This window comes from Coloeus monedula, assembly GCF_965178545.1.
Source record: "Coloeus monedula genome assembly, chromosome: 17".
Taxonomy (NCBI): domain Eukaryota; kingdom Metazoa; phylum Chordata; class Aves; order Passeriformes; family Corvidae; genus Coloeus; species Coloeus monedula.
Genome location: NC_138797.1, coordinates 11,590,624 through 11,608,332, shown reverse-complemented (window position 1 = coordinate 11,608,332; position 17,709 = coordinate 11,590,624). Strand labels below are relative to the sequence as shown.

General features: G+C 42.7%; 1 protein-coding gene across 1 annotated transcript in view; it reads left to right on the top strand.

Moving 5' to 3' along the window:
* Window positions 1-17,709, top strand: part of OSBPL2 (oxysterol binding protein like 2) — a 42,042-nt gene that overhangs the window by 11,990 nt on the left and 12,343 nt on the right. The window contains exons 3-7 of the mRNA XM_082292561.1: window positions 7,295-7,459; window positions 14,401-14,548; window positions 14,799-14,874; window positions 16,093-16,227; window positions 17,275-17,372. Coding sequence (XP_082148687.1) covers window positions 7,423-7,459; window positions 14,401-14,548; window positions 14,799-14,874; window positions 16,093-16,227; window positions 17,275-17,372 — 494 coding nt within the window. The 5' untranslated portion in view covers window positions 7,295-7,422. The remainder of the gene's footprint in view (window positions 1-7,294; window positions 7,460-14,400; window positions 14,549-14,798; window positions 14,875-16,092; window positions 16,228-17,274; window positions 17,373-17,709) is intronic.

The following is a 17,709-nucleotide window of genomic DNA, read 5'->3' as shown; positions in this document are numbered from 1 at the left end:
ACTCGGGAATGTGCATCCTCCAGAAACCTATAGCGCCTAGGAAAGCTTGTGTTTCCTTCTTGTTGGTCGGTGGAGACATTGCTGTGATCTTATTGATGACCTCAGTGGGAATCTGACGCCGTCCATCTTGCCACTTTACTCCCAGGAACTGGATCTCTCGGGCAGGTCCCATGACCTTGCTCTTCTTGATGGCAAAACCAGCTCGCAGGAGAATTTGAATTATTCTCTCTCCTTTCTCAAACACTTCGGTCGCGGTGTTCCCCCACACAATGATGTCATCAATGTACTGCAGATGTTCTGGAGCCTCACCCTTTTCTAGTGCAGTCTGGATCAGTCCATGACAGATGGTGGGACAGTGCTTCCACCCCTGGGGCAGTCGGTTCCAGGTGTACTGCACGCCCCTCCATGTGAAGGCAAACTGAGGCCTGCACTCTGCTGCCGGAGGAATAGAGAAGAATGCATTGGCAATGTCAATAGTGGCGTACCACTTTGCTGCTTTGGACTCCAGCTCGTACTGGAGCTCCAACATGTCCGGCACGGCAGCGCTCAGCGGAGGAGTCACTTCATTCAGGGCACGATAGTCCACAGTCAGTCTCCATTCCCCATCAGACTTGCGCACAGGCCAGATGGGGCTGTTGAAGGGTGAGTGGGTCTTGCTGACCACCCCTTGGCTCTCCAGCTCGCGGATCATCTTGTGGATGGGGATCACAGCATCTCGATTTGTCCGATACTGCTGGCGGTGCACTGTCGAGGTGGCAGTTGGCACTCGTTGCTCTTCCACTTTCAGGAGCCCAACTGCAGAAGGATTCTCAGATAGACCAGACAGGGTGTTCAATTGCCTAATGCCCTCTGCCTCCACAGCAGCAATACCAAATGCCCACCTGAGTCCTTTTGGGTCTTTGTAATAGCCATTCCGGAGGAAGTCTATGCCCAGAATACACGGGGCCTCTGGGCCGGTCACAATCGGATGCTTTTGCCACTCCTTCCCAGTCAGGCTCACCTCAGCTTCCAAAAGGGTCAACTGCTGTGATCCCCCGGTCACCCCAGTGATGGATACAGGTTCTGCCCCCACATGTCCCGATGGCATTAAAGTACACTGTGCCCCAGTATCAACCAATGCATCATATTTTTGTGGCTCTGATGTGCCAGGCCATCGGATCCACACCATCCAGAAAACTCGGTTCTCCTGTGCCTCTTCCTGGCTAGAGGCAGGGCCCCTCTAGCCCTGGTTATCATTCTTTCCCTGGATGTACATGCTCGAGGTACCTTCAAGGGGATCCGACATATCATCCTCCCTTCTGTAATATCTGGCAGCTCGGTCACGGGAGGCTGAGGCTACCTTCACCTTAGCGGAACCCCCTCGGTTAGTGCCTCCCTCCTTGAGTTCACGCACCCGCGCTGCCAGGACAGAGGTGGGTTTCCCATCCCACCTTCTCATGTCTTCCCCATGCTCACACAGGAAAAACCACAGCTCAGCTCGTGGGGTGTACCCTCTCTCTCTAGCAGGGGGACGACGGGCTCTGACTTGGGGGCCTGTGACTCGCACTGGTGCCACACTGACCCTCCTCATCTCCTCCCTCATCTCCTCCCTCATCTCCTCCCTCATCTCCTCCCTCATCTCCTCCCTCATCTCCTTCATCTCCTCTTTGAGGTCCTGGACCACAGCAGAGACATGAGCTTTCAGCGGGCCATTGATCATGCTGTCATAATGCCTGAGCTTGCTGGCAACAGAGCCCACGGTTTCTCGGGTATTGTCAGCATCAATCGTTGCAATGAAGGTGGTGTATTGCGATGGCCCTAGCCTTGCCAGGTTCCACATCATCTGTCCTGTGCATCTGACCTTATCAGGGTCATTATCATGCTGTCCATCCCTCCCAAAGAGTACCTCTAATATTGCCACCTCTCTTAGCTGTTGGATCCCTTGCTCAAGTGTCTTCCACTGCATTCTATGATGATACTCCTGCATTCTTTCTTTGTGAATGAACCTTTCTCTCACACTCATTAAGAGCCGCTCCCAGAGAGAAAGGGGCCCTGGCTCCCTCACAAATACCTGGTCCACACCTGGGTCCTGGGTCAATGATCCCAGATACCTTGCCTCACCACTATCCAGTTGCACACTTGTGCCCATAAGGTCCCAAACCCGAAGCAGCCAGGTGGTATAAGGCTCACGCCCCCTTCGCGCAATGTCGTTTCGCATAGCACGGAGACTGTCGTACGACAGGGACTCAGTGATGATTTCTGGCTCTGGCTCTCCTGCTGGTTGTGAGGGCCCTGGTTGCCCATCATCATTAACTGGTCATACTGATTTGGTCTTACACTTCCTCCTCTGCACAGGGGCGACTGCTGCTGGCTGTGGTTGTCTTTGTGGTTCAGCTGAAGCCTGGACGGTTGTAACATCTGTGGGTTCTACTGCTGCACCATCGGACTCACCCTCTTTGGGGCAGGGAGAGGGCTTTTCACTAGCTGAGGAGGTGTATTCCCTTAGCAATTGGCATATCTCCTTGCGCACCTGGCCCATCTCCTGGCACATCTCTTGCATCCCTTTTGCCAGTACCCCCACCCAGTTTGGGTAGTCCATTTCTGAGGTGGACTGTTGGGCGGTATCAGTCTCTGGGGTAGGATCTCTAGTGTCTGGGACCATGCCAGGTTCTGGGGCAGGATAGGGCTCTGGGGTAGGATCTCTTGTGTCTGGGGCCATGTCAGGTTCTGCGGCAGGATCAGGCTCTGGGGTAGGAACTCTACTCTCTGGGGCCACGTCAGGTTCTGGGGCAGGATCTCTAGTCTCTGGGGCTGGTGTCCGGGTAGATATCCAAGCCAATCTCAACTTATCCTTGAGTGCTAAATAGAGTAGGCCTATCAGCAGCAGATGGTTAATATTCAGAGGGAATTTAAACCCTTTGAAAATTGATGGGGTGGGCCCGAAGAACTGGTTGAGGGGTTGGGGGAAAACTTCCCCTGGTGTCATTTCCTCACAGAAGGTACCATTGTTAACATAACCCCAAAAACATGTGCTCAGTGTGTTATAGCCGTTTATCCATGTGCCCACATTCCGGAGGAAACTAAAAACTCATGGATTCCTCACCTTCTCGACCCATAATGCAAGCTGGATAACAGCAATGGTAGCCTTAGTCAGAGGGCCCATATTCAAGTAAGGAGCTGCAAAGGGGAAGAATATAGCCACGGCCACATGCCACCCGAACCAGGGTAAACTAGACCACATAGTGCAGCCTAACAAGGTTCCTATATCTGGCACACAAAATAAAGTTATCCAAGAACTGTTATTCCTTTTTTTTTTCACCTCTCTCTCTTAATGCCCTCAGGCCCCACGTTGGGCGCCAAGATCTGTCTCGGTTTTGAAAGACAGGTGTCTGCTAAGGAAGGCAGAAGCCCCCCTTGAAGTGGCAGATATAACCCCTTTTCCCTCCAAGTTATTATATTTTGAAATCAAGGGCCTTTAGGCAAAGATGTGGGAAATAGGAATAACAGTTCTTTACTATATATATATATATATATATATATGTATATGTATATAACCAGTCAAACAAAACAACAACAACTCTGGCAGTAACAGCACACACGAACCCAGTGCCAGCCTTCTCGGCTGTCGGGCCCTTTCCCCTCGGGTGCAGTTCCGCTCGCAGCCGGCAGGGGCGCTGGCGGCTCCCGGTGAGCAGGGCAGGTGCGATGGTTCCCCCGCGGCTGCAGGGGGCGCTCCGGAGCGAGCTCGGGAAACACGCGGGCAATGGCGGCCTGGGATCCCGGGAAGGGATGGGACAAAGGCTTCACAAACCGCTGGGCAGCCGATCCCGGACTCTCAGGAACAGCAGGCTGGAGCGGCAGGCAGGAGCGGCAGGCTAAAGCGGCAGGGACGAACGCAAATCCCGGGTGGCAGGCGAGATGTATCCAGATGGGAGAACCCCCACAGATGCCCAGGCAGGCAGGGCGAGCAGGGCTACAGCGTAGCGAAAACTCGAAGCAGCAGCAGTGGGGCAGGGCAGCCACAGCTCGGCCTCCAGCAGGGCAGGAAAAGCAGCTTTTGGGGTCCAGGCGTTGTTTCCAGCAGGAAGAGAAGAACGGCCAAAAAGAAACAGCAGCTCCTTTCTCTGCAGCTTCTCTCTCCGGACGCTCAGAGCGAACTGACCCCACACCCAGGTATAGACAAAAGGAGTAGCCAGGCCCGCCCCACTCCCTTTTTTTGTCTTTCTTAAGTACAGCTATTTGTCCCCTAGCAACATGCATATGGGAGAAAATTCCTTTAACAGAAAAAAAACCTAAGACTAAACTAAAACCCCAACATCCCTTTAGGTAACCTGCTTTTGAGTTGTTGTGCAGTACCAATGACAGTTTTTAACAGCAAAAATACAAAAATAAAAATAAATGTAGCCATTTGTACTCATGCACACAAATCCCATAATAAATCAAATTAGTTCGTACCAATCTGTAGCCTTAAAATATGAGGAAGTAGATAAGCTTTGTTGCTTGTTTCTGTAAACCACAAAATCTGTACTGGTTGTGGTCAGGGGTGTGCTGTCATCATTAAATGGGGCATTACCAGTTCTCTTAAGGTGCCTCTGCTTTTCCCTGTTCTTGATGAGATGGTTTGGTGAGTGCAGCTGGGCTGAGATCCCCAGGGAAAGCACATTTCGGGGTGTCTGTGCCTTGAGCACCCAGGCTCAGCCCCTTGGCCCTGCCTGGAAAGTGAAGTCCACTAAGGTAATTTTAGGCTTTAAACCAGCAAACCTCAACTGCTGAAACAGTGTTCTCTCAACAAGTGAAGTCTGTGTGGAAACCTATTTGTTACATTCCTAGTGATTACTGTGTAGGCAAGAAAATGTCCAGATAGGCTTTGTGTTTCTTCTACACTGTGGGACTGAAAGGTGAGACCATGATAGGATGTTTTTGCTTTATGAAAGATTTTCCAGGACAGCAGCTGGTCCTGAACTCCTGAAGGCCTGTCTGATACAGGAGTGTTGCACCCTTCCTTCTGTGGCAGTTTTGATAAATGTTGCTAACCACAGTTGCTGGTGTGCAAGTGAATTCTTCTGGGAACATCAGGGACATGGGGGAGGAAATACAGATTGCAGATGCTGAATATGAAGCAACCAGGATGTTTTTGTCTTTTGGCATTTCAGCCAAGTAACTTTTGCTCTCAGTAAGTGAACAGGATTTAATCCCAACTTTTTGGCTCATAAAATCTGAATGCTGTTACCACTGTGTGTTCAGCTACATGCAAATTCATGTTAATCTCTGCTATATAAAAGAACTGAATGTAAAAGAAGTGATATAAGTGTGAAGTTATTCCTAGTGTAACTCAGCAAAATATATGCTTTTACCCTTTTTAAAATGTTCCTAGCACCTTAGGACAATTTGTGACCGTTACTTAAAGTGACTTTAATGAATATTTTGTATATAACTTACATATGTATGATTGAACTTTCATTTTCAAATAGAAGTGAGCTTCAGGTGTGGCATGAGGTAGACATCAGGAGAGCACAACATAACTCTGCTTTTCATTTGTCTTTGATTCTGGTCACTTCATTTCTACTTGGTGAGTGTTTTTATGGGAAAGCTTCGTTGTCTCTGCAGTGAAACTTTGCACTGTGGGATGTAGTTCCACTTCACAAGGCCTTTTGTAATGCAATTATTGTGCAGGAGAGGGGAGAGGGAAAAATGGCACTCATCTGTATGACCTTATTTATTCTAAGTTTCTTTAATGATATTTGACAGTTTTTCAAGTCATAATTTTTTTCTAAGTGCCTTCTGTACAAGACTAAACACGAAAAGGAAAGATGGAAGAAAACATGGAGAAAATAATGTAGTTGTAATGCTGATCATGAGAGAGCTGTATCTTGTACATCTATAAGTTCCTTCTGGAAATACTGGCTGCTGTTTTGCTAGAATGATTCAGTGTTTGCAGACAATTGAAACCATAAATGTCTTGCATCTTCAAAGATACTTGGAGGGTGAGGACTTGTAAATACAATATTGCTGGTGCACAGATTGATATAAAATCTTACAGTAGCAAGGAAATGGGAGGTTCCTAAGGGAGAAGTGACAAACTGAAATACCTGGCCTTGAAAGATGTAAAATAATTCAAGGCAAACACTAAATTCATTAACTTAGATGAGTTCCGTAATGGGCTGGTTTAGCTCCTTCTTCTGAATGGACAGTTAGAAGAACTGTATGTATGTGAGACATTCAAACAGCTTTTGTTCTGGGCAGTGAAGGGAAAAAGACTTGACACACAGTCTGGTTTCTTGCAGAGAAGAAGAAGGAATTGGCTTCAAACATGGTAAACTCTTCTCCTAGGAGCAGAGTGTGCTTCTGGCTTTGTTTCTCTTAATTAGAATGGAATTGTGCAAGTTATAATTACTCTGGAGAAACTACTGTCACAAAAGCAGTGGAATCTTCAGGATCAGAAAAAAATTGAGACTGACAGATTGAGGTTGTTTTGGAGGAGATACTGATAGCATTGCCATGCTGTCATTTATTGTGGTGTACTTGGCTTGTTGTTGGAACCTGGTGAACATTTCTAAGAGTGGAAACGGAATTTTCTCATTCTTCTCCTTAAACTAGAATTGGGTGAGGTAAAAATGTTTGCGTTACACCATTGCCAACCATCTGGAAAAAATCTAATTTAGTGTATCCATAAAGTAGAGCTGGATTGCTACATAAATCTGTAAGTTATTTGCAGAGTGCGTGGTTCTACTGAGGAAAAGTTTGTTGGTTCTTTACATTCCATCTAGAAGGAAAAATCTCCAGTTGTCTCTTCGGGAGTGCATAGCAGTAGCCTGACGAAACTTCTCTCAGGGTCACTACATATTGGTTGCATGATGTACAGTCAGGCCCAACATTTTCATGCAGTGGTCAGATTTTGAGATACAAAGGTTCTTTCTTGTTCCCAGCTTTCTTGCTTAAGGATGCAGGAAGGCTTGTCCTCTTGCTAAGGAGAATTTTTGGTTTGCCAGCTGGCTTTTTCTTCTGTCAGTTCTCTGCTCCTTCTAGCTGTACTTGCCTGAAATTTACCTTGCTGTAAATAAGATATGTTTTACAGTAATGTATATGAAGTATTTATACAGACAGAAGTGTGGCACTTCTCTCAGCTGTTCTTGTGGCAGGCAGTAGCTGTCTTCAAAATTACTGTGATATCAAAGATAGCTGTTTACTTATGAATGCAAAAATCCATCTTTTGCCATGGGAAGAAACAAAAAAATTAGTGTTTGTCAAGTGTGAGTGTTTGTACACAGGAGAACTGTGGAAGATGCTAATTTTGTTTCCCTGTCTTGTCAAATAGATCCTCTAAAGCAGCTGGGTATTTGCAAGAGAAGACCCTGACAGCATACAGATACTTAATCTCTAAATCAAGTTCAACAATGCATTAGAGGAAGCTGCACTGGCTGCACAGAGGTTTCACACTGAAGGATGAACAGTGAAGAAGAGTTTTATGATGCCGTTACGGGTGAGTGATGGGCACAGTGCCAAGGGGAAGAAAACCCCTAAAAATTGCATTGTGTGTGTTGTAATATACAGCTGTTAATAGTAAATCAAAAGTAAACTTGTGCTGATAAAACTTGTAGTGCTGTCTCCTGAAAGTAGACTGGGAAAATTATAACTCATGTTCAGGCTTGGAAATGAGGGGTTTTTTTGTTAAAGCTTAATGCTGGTTATTATTTCATCACTGTAACAGTCCTTTAATGGCTAGGTCTTGCTTTCATTTTCTGTGAAAAGCAATTTAATAGCAGCTTGAGAAGTAATGCTTTTAAGACCCTTTGAAAGGTGAAGTCTTTTCTGTGGGTTGTTTTTATTGTTATTTTATTCTTTTTTTTAATTTTAATAAAACCCTTATCCTAAAGAATTGAAGTAGAAAATGTTTTTCTGGTCAGAAACAAATTACTGTAAAAGTATGTTTTCAAGATAGGGAGCAAAAAGTCTTTGCAATCCTGTTTTTTTCTAAAGAAAGCAAACATGAAGCACTTCACACTTGAGCAGTGTATCAAATAGTACTTTGCTTTGAACTAATAAGGATGAATAGTTATTTATAAGAACTTTAGATGGTTTTAGTGGTGAAATAAAATGCTTGAAGTATTTTAATAAACAAAAAGGAAATCCTCTCAAAGATCTCAAACAATTTTAAAGTCTTCCACTGAAACATCTCTTGAGCAACTGTGTAGCAGAGGTGAAATGAGAAATGCTCAGTGTACAGCTGTTAATGTAAAATCACAGGAACAAAAAGAGAGTAATGGTAAGTGTGAAAGCTGAAGGAATGGAAGTAGCATGGTAGGGTAAGGTAGACTTAGACATGGCTGGTTGCAAATTCATGTGAGGAGTAAACAGAGGGGGCTGGGTGAAGCAGTGTGACTGACAGCAGACTGTACAGGACTTGTCACAACTGTGTCACAGAGGAGAGAAGGAAATTTAGTTTGCATTCATGCCAGCTAGGTGTGATGGGGACTAGTACTCCAAATCCATCTGTAAAATCAAACCTTTGTACCATTGAAGTCTTGAAAACACAATGGGTTGTTTCTGTATGTCATTTGTAATCTTTCAGTTGCAAGAGCTCAGGGTCACTGCCATAAATGAACTAGATTTTTTTTCCACTAAAAAAGGTGTGAAAAGAAGTGTGCCTCTAAGCATGAGGTCTGTGTTGTACAGCTTTGATGGTGATGCATTCCTTTGTCCCTTGCTGCAGAACTGCACAGCCCTTGGTGTTTGACTCATCTGCATTTAGATACTCTGGTTTTGTCCTCTTTCCTCTTCTTTTTCCCCTCTACCTCAAAAGGTTGATTCCCCCTGCAATGCTCCAGGTGGTGGTGACTGAGCTATTGTGCATGAGCTGTTCTTGTACCTGCAGTCGTGGCTGACTGCTCAGAACTGGGGTGTTGTGTATCAGTTCTGTGAGCACTCCTTGTTCCAGCTTCATTTTATTCTTCCTCAGGGGGGAATGTGCTGGCAGGAGATAAGTTTAAATATATATATATGTTATATGTGTTCCCTTGGAGCCTGATACTTGGTTTAAGGGGAGTACTAAGTTTGGAATACTTTGCTTCAGATTTGTTCTCCCTCAGGACTGTCTTTAAGGACAGGTGCTCAATCCCTTTCTCCTGCTGGATTTTAGGAGATGCTGACAGTTTGATGAGTTACTTGCACAGACCTAGTGAAGTCAGACCTAGCTCTTTGTAGCTGTGTCTTGTCTAGGTCAGAAATGTGACGCAGAGAACAACTGTAAATGGGCCTCTCTGCATTCATGTTCCTGGCTGTTGCTGTCTGTAGTAACTCTTTGCTCCTGTTAACACTGTGGATCTTTCACATGGTGATTTAGTGAATTTTTTAGATGTTAATGGGTCCTGGTAGTGCCTGCCTGTCTCTTAGTTTTTTAATGGTCTGGACATGGTAGGTATAGGCACAGTACTCCCAGGAGATCAAGTCCACAGTCAAGGTTTCTTCTGAGCTTCCAGGTTTCCCAGTGACAACTTCAGGATTTGGCCTTCCAAATTTTGATTTAAAAAAATGAAACGCCCTTGGCAGACTCCTCAGTCTGCTCTTTCCAAGGATGCTCTCCTTGTTTTTAGGTCAGATCAGCAGAAGGGCAGAAGCTGCCTTTAGATGTGCTTCTTCTGCTCAAAGTCTAGGATTGGGATGTGGCTGCCAGGGATGAGCACATTTTCCAGCTGTGTTTTAGCATTGAGATGAAAACAGTGTGTGCGCCATACTTTTCTCTTACTCCTGCTGTGTCCTGGGCCCTGGTTGCCCTAGAAGGAGCTGCGATGTGTTCCCAGAGTTCACTGATTTTAGGAATTGGGTACTGTGGTTTGTGTCCTGTAGGGAGTAAACCAAGCTTAGAGCACTTGGACTCTGTGGGAGTTACTCTGCAGCACTCTCAGCAGCAGCCCAGGTAGTTTTCTGCCTCCTTTAAGATAGTATGGGCTCACTCCTTGAGGAAGTCACAGCTTTTCTATAGTTACTAATTGATGATATCCACTTCTAGAATATGAATCTCTCTGAAGGACACCCCTGAGGTTTGGTGTGGTGGATTTAACTCCTTGGCTCAGAAGTTTCCTGCTTCTGACACTGTCCCCGTCTCATCCAAGAGATGCTCATGGGAGGGAATTGTGTGCTGTATGGTTGGGAATCCTGGCAGATGGTTTGTCCCTGACTGGATGATGATGGCACTTGTGGAGGTGCAGCATGGACTGGGGTGTCGATGAATTGAGGGGATGAATCAAGTTGATGACAAAGAGTTTCCATGGGGAGAAGTTTCTTTGCAGTCAGAAGTTATTAACATTGCTGACACTTGACAGCCTTACCTCATAAATGAGTACTCCCATTGGGAATCCCTTGGAAGTGTTACCTGTGATCTCACTTAATTCCAGACGTCGCAGCTGTCAAGAATCTACTTTTTCTCCAATTCCAGTGGAAGCCTTCTATGAGGCAGGATCATGATAAACATGGTCAATCCTTTGATGAATTTCAGATTCTTTGAAATTTTCTGAGAGACAAGGAGCATATAGTTTTGATCTATGTCACCTTGGGTGTGTTAATGTCATCACAGATGTTTTAAAGACACTGTGCCTCTTTTAGAGCTGTATCCTTCATTAATATTGTCAGGTATCTTTTTGCCAAAGTGTTTTGTGAAAGGGTTGCCACAAAGCAGGAAAATGCCTGGCTGTTTACCAGAGTAATTTATTTTTGAGAACATGGATAGTTTAATTTTGCTTTTTTAAATATTAGCCTGCAGTTCCATGGAAATCTGTTCTGTGCCCATGAGGCTCAGCTGGTTCATCCAGCCAGGTGTATTTGTTGTTCTCTGTTGCTTTCTCGTGGGGAGCAGGAAGTGAGGTTATCTGCCAAACTGATATATTTTCATTGTATCTGGATCAGACTGAATCGATGGCTGTGTAAGTATTGCAGATGTTGTGAAAGGCCAGCCTGCCTCCAATCAGCTACAGCTTGTGACTGTGGCCTTATTTTGGAAAGTGGAGAATGGTTAATTTCTGGCAAAGAAAAATAACACCTCTTGCTTCACTCGCTGCCTACACTTCCAGCTGTTTATCCCTATTCCTTATGCTTTTTTTAGATCTGAAGGCTCTCAGTACCAAGGTATTTTGATTGCCTTTCTGCCTTGGCTGACAAGGTGTAATTGGTACTTAGGGGAGTTGCTGACTGTCCAGGGGAGGTCTCGTGTCTCTGTCTGTGACTCACAGAACCAGGGCCTCTGTTGCCTTGGCTGATGTGCAGCACAGTCTGAGTGGACTTGTTTCAGTTGCAGGATGTGGAAGAGGAAGGCTAAGAGAACTAAAGTTACTGGCAAGTCACTTTTCTTTAAGGTCTTGAAATAGATTTATGTTGGCACCTAACTTAAGTATTTTGCTTTGAAAATTTAAGACTTTCTAAAAGCTTCTGTTTCACTCTTAACACACGTAAATGGAACTTCTGATTAAGCTAATTGTTGACTTTGTATTTCTGTCTGTAGTCCCCTATCCTCCTTTTAAATCTGCATTTTTATCCTTACTCCCAGTGGCTTTTCAGTATGAAAACTGTCCTGTAAGTAACTCTTACCTACTCAGTTTCTGAAGTTCAGAGCTTTATTGGCAGCTGGTGTAAGGCTCTTTTTGGAACTTAGAAAAACTACAACATGTCATTTCTGTAAGCTGTTTTTCTTCCAGATCTGCCTCCTCTCTGAAGAACAGTGTCTGGATAGTTCTTCATAGAACTATAATACCTAGAACTTCACTGAGAAGCATCTTCCAAAACTTTCTCAATGAGCTTGTAGTGGATAAGTCATGTGATGCTATGGTTGAAAGTGTAGTTGAAAGTCTATGATTATCTGGCTGGGTACCACAGTGGTTTTGTTGTTTCAGTTTTTTTTAAGTAATTAAGTGGAAGTGCAATCTAATAAAAGCAAACTTACCCTTCTGATGTAATTCCTTTTCTGGAGAAAGGATTTAATTTTTATTGTTTGTCTGCAAGACATTCATTTTAATTGGCATTTATTTACTTACCAATGACATATTGTTGTCCATAAATAATATATATACTTGAATCTAAATTCCTGTTGTGCTTTACAGGAACAGGGCAAAACAATTCTGAATCATAGGAAACAGAAAAACTAATATGGATAACACAATGACCATTGATAGGATTTGCAGGGTTTCAGGTACAATGTAAAGACTGACATTACAGTAATATTTTTCAGAACTATTCCTCTGTAATCCAATGGACTGTTCCTGTTGTGAAGCATTACTTTTACATTTAGGTGTGTTTATCTCATTGAAGTGCTGCTGTTCTTTACATTGTGTGAACTTGATCAGTTTTTTGGGTAAGGGCACATGTACCAGAAAGCTCATTCTTCTTTTTCCCAACTTTATAGTTATACTAATAAGTTATTTTGCTGCTCTTACTGTAACTGGTTCAAACAAAGCTAATATATGGTTAAAAATACTATTTTAAAATCATAAATATTTGGTTGTGAGTTGACTGAAGGTTTTTTTAAGACAGGTGTTTCAAGGTAGTCTTCATTTTAATGACCTGAATCTATATGTGACTGTCATGCTTTCCAATTGAGTACTAAGACTGCCAAGGTGTGGTTATTGCTGTGTAATTACATTCTTGTGACATCAAAATGTAGGAGACAGGGCAAGACATGACATCACCCATTACACCTGCTGTTTACCAAGTAAGATCCTATCAGTGGGACTTCCTGGTGCAGTTCTGAATGTTATTGCCATGGTCTTGATCCCTGAAAAAAGTGCAGCTTTTTGTTTCTGGAATGTGTGCCTTGCATGAATTGCTCTAATACAGCAAAAGCAGCCATTGAAGAAGTTAAAACAAAGGTGAAGTACTGCTTTTTTTAAAAGTTAATGGCAGAGGATCACAGCATTTTAGTCTGTTTAAAATTGAAATGGAAATAATCTTTGTCACAACTGATTTCTTTACTCCATTAGAGTGTTTACAGGCTTTGTAATATTTCAGAATCTTTCTGTACCCTCAGCTGGACTCTGGGCCAGGCTGTAACTGAGTGTGATGGCAACTCAGCACAAAGACAAGGGGCTGCCCAGGTTGTGACAGCTGAATGAAAGGAATGCAAGAATTGTTATGTATTCCTTCAAACTATGGCAAAATTTGTACGCCAGCAAATACCCACATTTTCATGTTGCTTTTTGATTCTGACTCTTAAATTGGAAGCTGGAAACTCAAGTCTTTCTTGAGGAAGAATTGACCCTTTTGGCACTCAGGAAGGACTTAATGATCTTAGAATTAATTTCAGCAAAGATGTTCCTTTATTACACTGTATGATCAGCAATGTTTTCTGTTGTAGTACTGTGGCAGTAGTGAAGGATTGTATTAATTGATCGTTTTAGGGTTCTCTGTGGTGATGCTGTTGTGGTTGACAAATGTTTTGTTTCTGCAGTCAGTCTGGGTAGCAGCACTGAGGGGAGGCCACTTGCTGTTGATTGAGACCCATGGGTGTGTGTAGGGGTGCATAGAATGCTTTTAAAATCTTCTTATTCAAAGCCAAAGCAAAAATTGTCATTATTTTTATTACTATTTCTGTAATTTATGTTACTGAAAAATAAAATCATTAGACTGGAATCTTAGATTGTTAGTTTAGTCCAACTTTTACTTAGGGCTGCTTAATACAAAAGTTTGTGTTCTACAGATTCCTGGTGGTTTAACATTTTTGGGATTAAAGCCGTTCCAAGCATATTGCTGCAAGCTGGGGTATGGTTACAGTGGTGTTTCCAGTAGCTCTTGACCAAGTGGCTGGATTTGGGACATAGGAAATGCAGCCACCTCCTGTCGGTAATGCTGTGGGTCACTTGTAGAGCTGAGGGAATGATTCATCCTGGTCTTCACATGTTCCTGCTGCAGCCATTAGGGAAGTGTTATATGGTTTGCACATATGGGTGGCAAAAAGAAGTTCAAAATCCTACATTTCTGTGGTTCCAGTTGCCTGGGTGTGTTTGCCCCTGCATTGTGAAATGGCCATTTTCTCTTTTCTCTTTTTCTTTTTCTCCTTGCCTATTAGCAGCCTAAGTTTAATTTATTTAAGGTCTTTGAGGAAAACTACAGAACTGAACCAAATTATTTTAATTACGCTGCAGCTCTGAAAAAGAGACAATGCAGCTAATCTGATTAGGAGTTACTTGAGAGCTTTTAAGATTCTAAATTAGTTTTATATTCAGCAGTGTGAAAAATGATAATTCTTGATTCATATACAGTAATTGGCTCATAATACTTCTGGAAATTAGGTCTCTTAATAAAAGGTTTTCACTCTGATACTCTTTGAAATAAACTAACCTGGTCTAAGTGTCCTTCAGGTGTGACACTTGAAAATGTGAGTGGCACTCTGTGGCATGGTAAGATTCCTAAGAAGACTGTTGCCTTTTGGTTTTTATACAGGCTTTGATTCTGACAATTCTTCAGGAGACTTTTCAGAAGCAAATCATAAAGTTCCAGAAATGCTTGATCTAGATCCACACCAAAGCAGTAGGACTGGAAAGCATAATGGAGAGACAGAGATACAAGAGAATGGGATTAAGAGACACAGGTAAACACATAGAGCTGCATAGGAAATGAGAGGTGAGCACGTGCTGGCTCATGGCTTTTGGGGTGGTGCTGTTCTCATGGGAGAGGGTAATTCTCTGGAACTGAAAAGTCATTTCACGTGTCTGCTTCCTGTGCCAAGTCTGGGGTGATGCTTTGCTTCCCTTGTAAGTTGCCTCCATACCTGCAAAAGAAAATGGCTTGTTGTTTAATGGGCTGATAATGACAGCTGGATATTTTTTTTTCCATTACAGGACGTCATTACCTGCCCCAATGTTTTCTAGAAGTGATTTTAGTGTGTGGAGCATATTAAAAAAATGCATTGGACTGGTAAGTTAGCTTGAATGAAGCATCTGTGTTAGGGCTCCTAATGTCAGCTGGTTAGTTTCATTGTTAAACATCAAGACACAGAATAACACCTGGTGCATTTTTTCTTTGTTTTCGCTAGGAAACAATTTTAAACTGCAACTCTGAATCTCAGCATTTATTTATTAACAGTACTATTTCCATATCTTCTTCAGCTGTTAGAGCATGTGGATTGGTGTTTCTGAAGCTGTCCTTTAAGAACTAGGCTAAAGCCATTAAAATATAGTCAAATATGTTTGATTGATACAATGCTCTCTTACCTGCTTTTTTTTATTCTTTTCTTAGCAAAATATGATTTAGGGCTTTATTTTATAAATTCATGTCATCTAGGACATACAGCTGTACTCTCAAAACTCCTTTTGGTGGGATTAGTGACCCATCTACTAGAACCTTTTGCTTGGACCAAATCAGTTTAAGTCGGTTAAGGTTAACATTTTTCTTCCCTTACTGCCTGTGCCAAGGTGAGGAAAATGTTGCATTAGCTTCATCTGGTGGCCTTCTGCTTTCTCTTAAGTTTTAAGCACTTACATTAATGCTTTAATGCTCAGTCACAAGTGCAACTTTGTAATTAAACAGCCAAATTTGCTTGGGTATAGTAAAAGACCGGGGGAATTGGAAATCTCTGCGTGAACTTTGTGTCTGTCTTGTATCCACATGTGAAACCAGAAATGGTCTGACACAAATAACAGGTTGCTTAAATAAAGTCACTAAAATCTGGTAGAGCAATTCAAGTACTATTCTTTATGTAAATGTTCCTTTCAAAAAATAATTTGTGGTTGCTGCAGTACAATGGATAGATTTTATGCAAATAAGCCTGTGAGGGTTTCCAAGGAGTGTGTGGCACTTGAGTATCAGCACAGAGCTGGGTGAGCACATTATTGCTGCTACCTATGGAAATTTTAACCTCTTCTGCTTTACACAGACCGCAGCAGAGAAGGTAACATTCTCTGGGAATTTATTAGGTTAGCTGGATCAATATTTTAAGTTGTTATTTGAGATTGCAAGTAGGGTTCTGCAATGCTTCCAGTGGTAGCATTTGGAGGTCTGCTCCAGGCTTGCCAAACATCCTTTGAGGAATACTATAAATAAACTCACCCACAACTTATTTTGAAAATTCTTGTTGTTACCAGTTGTTAACTTAGTGTTGTGTCTAAGAAGTGAACCTGTCCTTTGGTTATGTAGGAGCTGTCCAAGATTACGATGCCCATTGTCTTCAACGAGCCCTTGAGTTTCCTTCAAAGGATAACAGAATATATGGAGCATATATACCTCATTAATAAGGCTTGTAGTCATGCAGATCCCCTGGAAAGAATGCAGGTAAGAACCTCTACCACCTTCTGGGTAGTTCAGAAGTTGTTTTTTTTTTCTCATGGTCTTTGATTTTAAGACAATTTCTCACTTCAGTGTATTTCTTTCTCAGGGGCTACCGTAAGAATGCCCAATTTGTCTGTCTAGATGAGTTTCTTCTTTCGTAGTGGCTGTATCGAATATTTGTGACACTTTCACACTCCATGCTGTGCACTGAGTTTGAAACAAAAGTCTAGAGCAGGAAAGTGCCACAACTGACCATGCCCAAGGATCTCAACTCATTTAACTGTGACCCTTTTTGTGGTTTTATAGTTGTGAGGATGAAATCTTGGCTTTATGTCACTCTAAATTGGTTTGTTGAGTGGCTTCATGATTTTGAAGTTATGGATGAAAAATTGTTGTGACAGAGCCAACTTTTGCTTCTCTTTTCTTCTCCAAAACTGGGTGTTACTGGGATTAGGATATAGTACCTGGCTGGTCTCACACCAAGGAAGTGAATATGGTGACACCTGTGTGCATCAGGTTATGCTGGTATTGCTCACAGCTCTGATTTATTTAAGTGAAACTGGAGTGTTTATCTTGGATCCTGTGTTTGTAGGGTCCATACCTCCATTTCCCAGCCTGCAGGAGCTCCTCAGTGTCACCTGAACCTGCTGGCATGGTTCAAGAAGTCACATCTGAAATAGTTCTTTCCTGGCACTAGGAAAGCGAGGCTCTGTTCCCAACAAGCTGAGGGTGGGGGGCAGTCAAAGTGGGGAAAAGTAGATTTTAAAAAGCCAGGCTGATCTCCTAGAGGTAGGTGGGGCAGAATGTAACCTGGCAGAATTCACCACAGAAAATAATTCCTGTTGGAAATGAGATTCTTAATAAGTGCTTATATTTCCCCACTTCTATATCATTTATCCCATGGCTTACAAATGTTTTGGCCTTAAACAATATAAAGCAATTCCTTTGTAGAATACTAATAAAATACTGTATGTGCAACAAATAAAATATATTCAAGTTAGAGTTTTAATGCACTATTCTCATAACAATGTGTTCTTAATTTGCTTACAGGCTGTAGCTGCTTTTGCAGTCTCTGCTGTAGCTTCTCAGTGGGAGAGAACTGGCAAACCATTTAACCCGCTGTTAGGAGAAACCTATGAATTAACCAGGTAGTAATTACTTTAAATTGGGAGCTGGGGTTGTTTGTGTTCTTGAGTTAGCAGACTCTCACACTGGTTTGGCTGTAGTAAAATACCAGTAAAATATATTTCTGAGTATAGCTAAAATTCTTTTCTTCAAACTACCTCAGAATTTCTGGGAAGTTGTTATAAAAGCTAATAATTTTATTTCTAAATTTAGGCAGACTATGCAGAGAATTATTTAGAGGAAAATTGGCTCATGTTCTTCCACCAAAGACACTTCCTGAACAGACACTATTAATTAATTTAAATATTGTTTTGTTGATCATGTCAGATAGAGAAATTAGTCTGAAGGACTTTCGGCTTC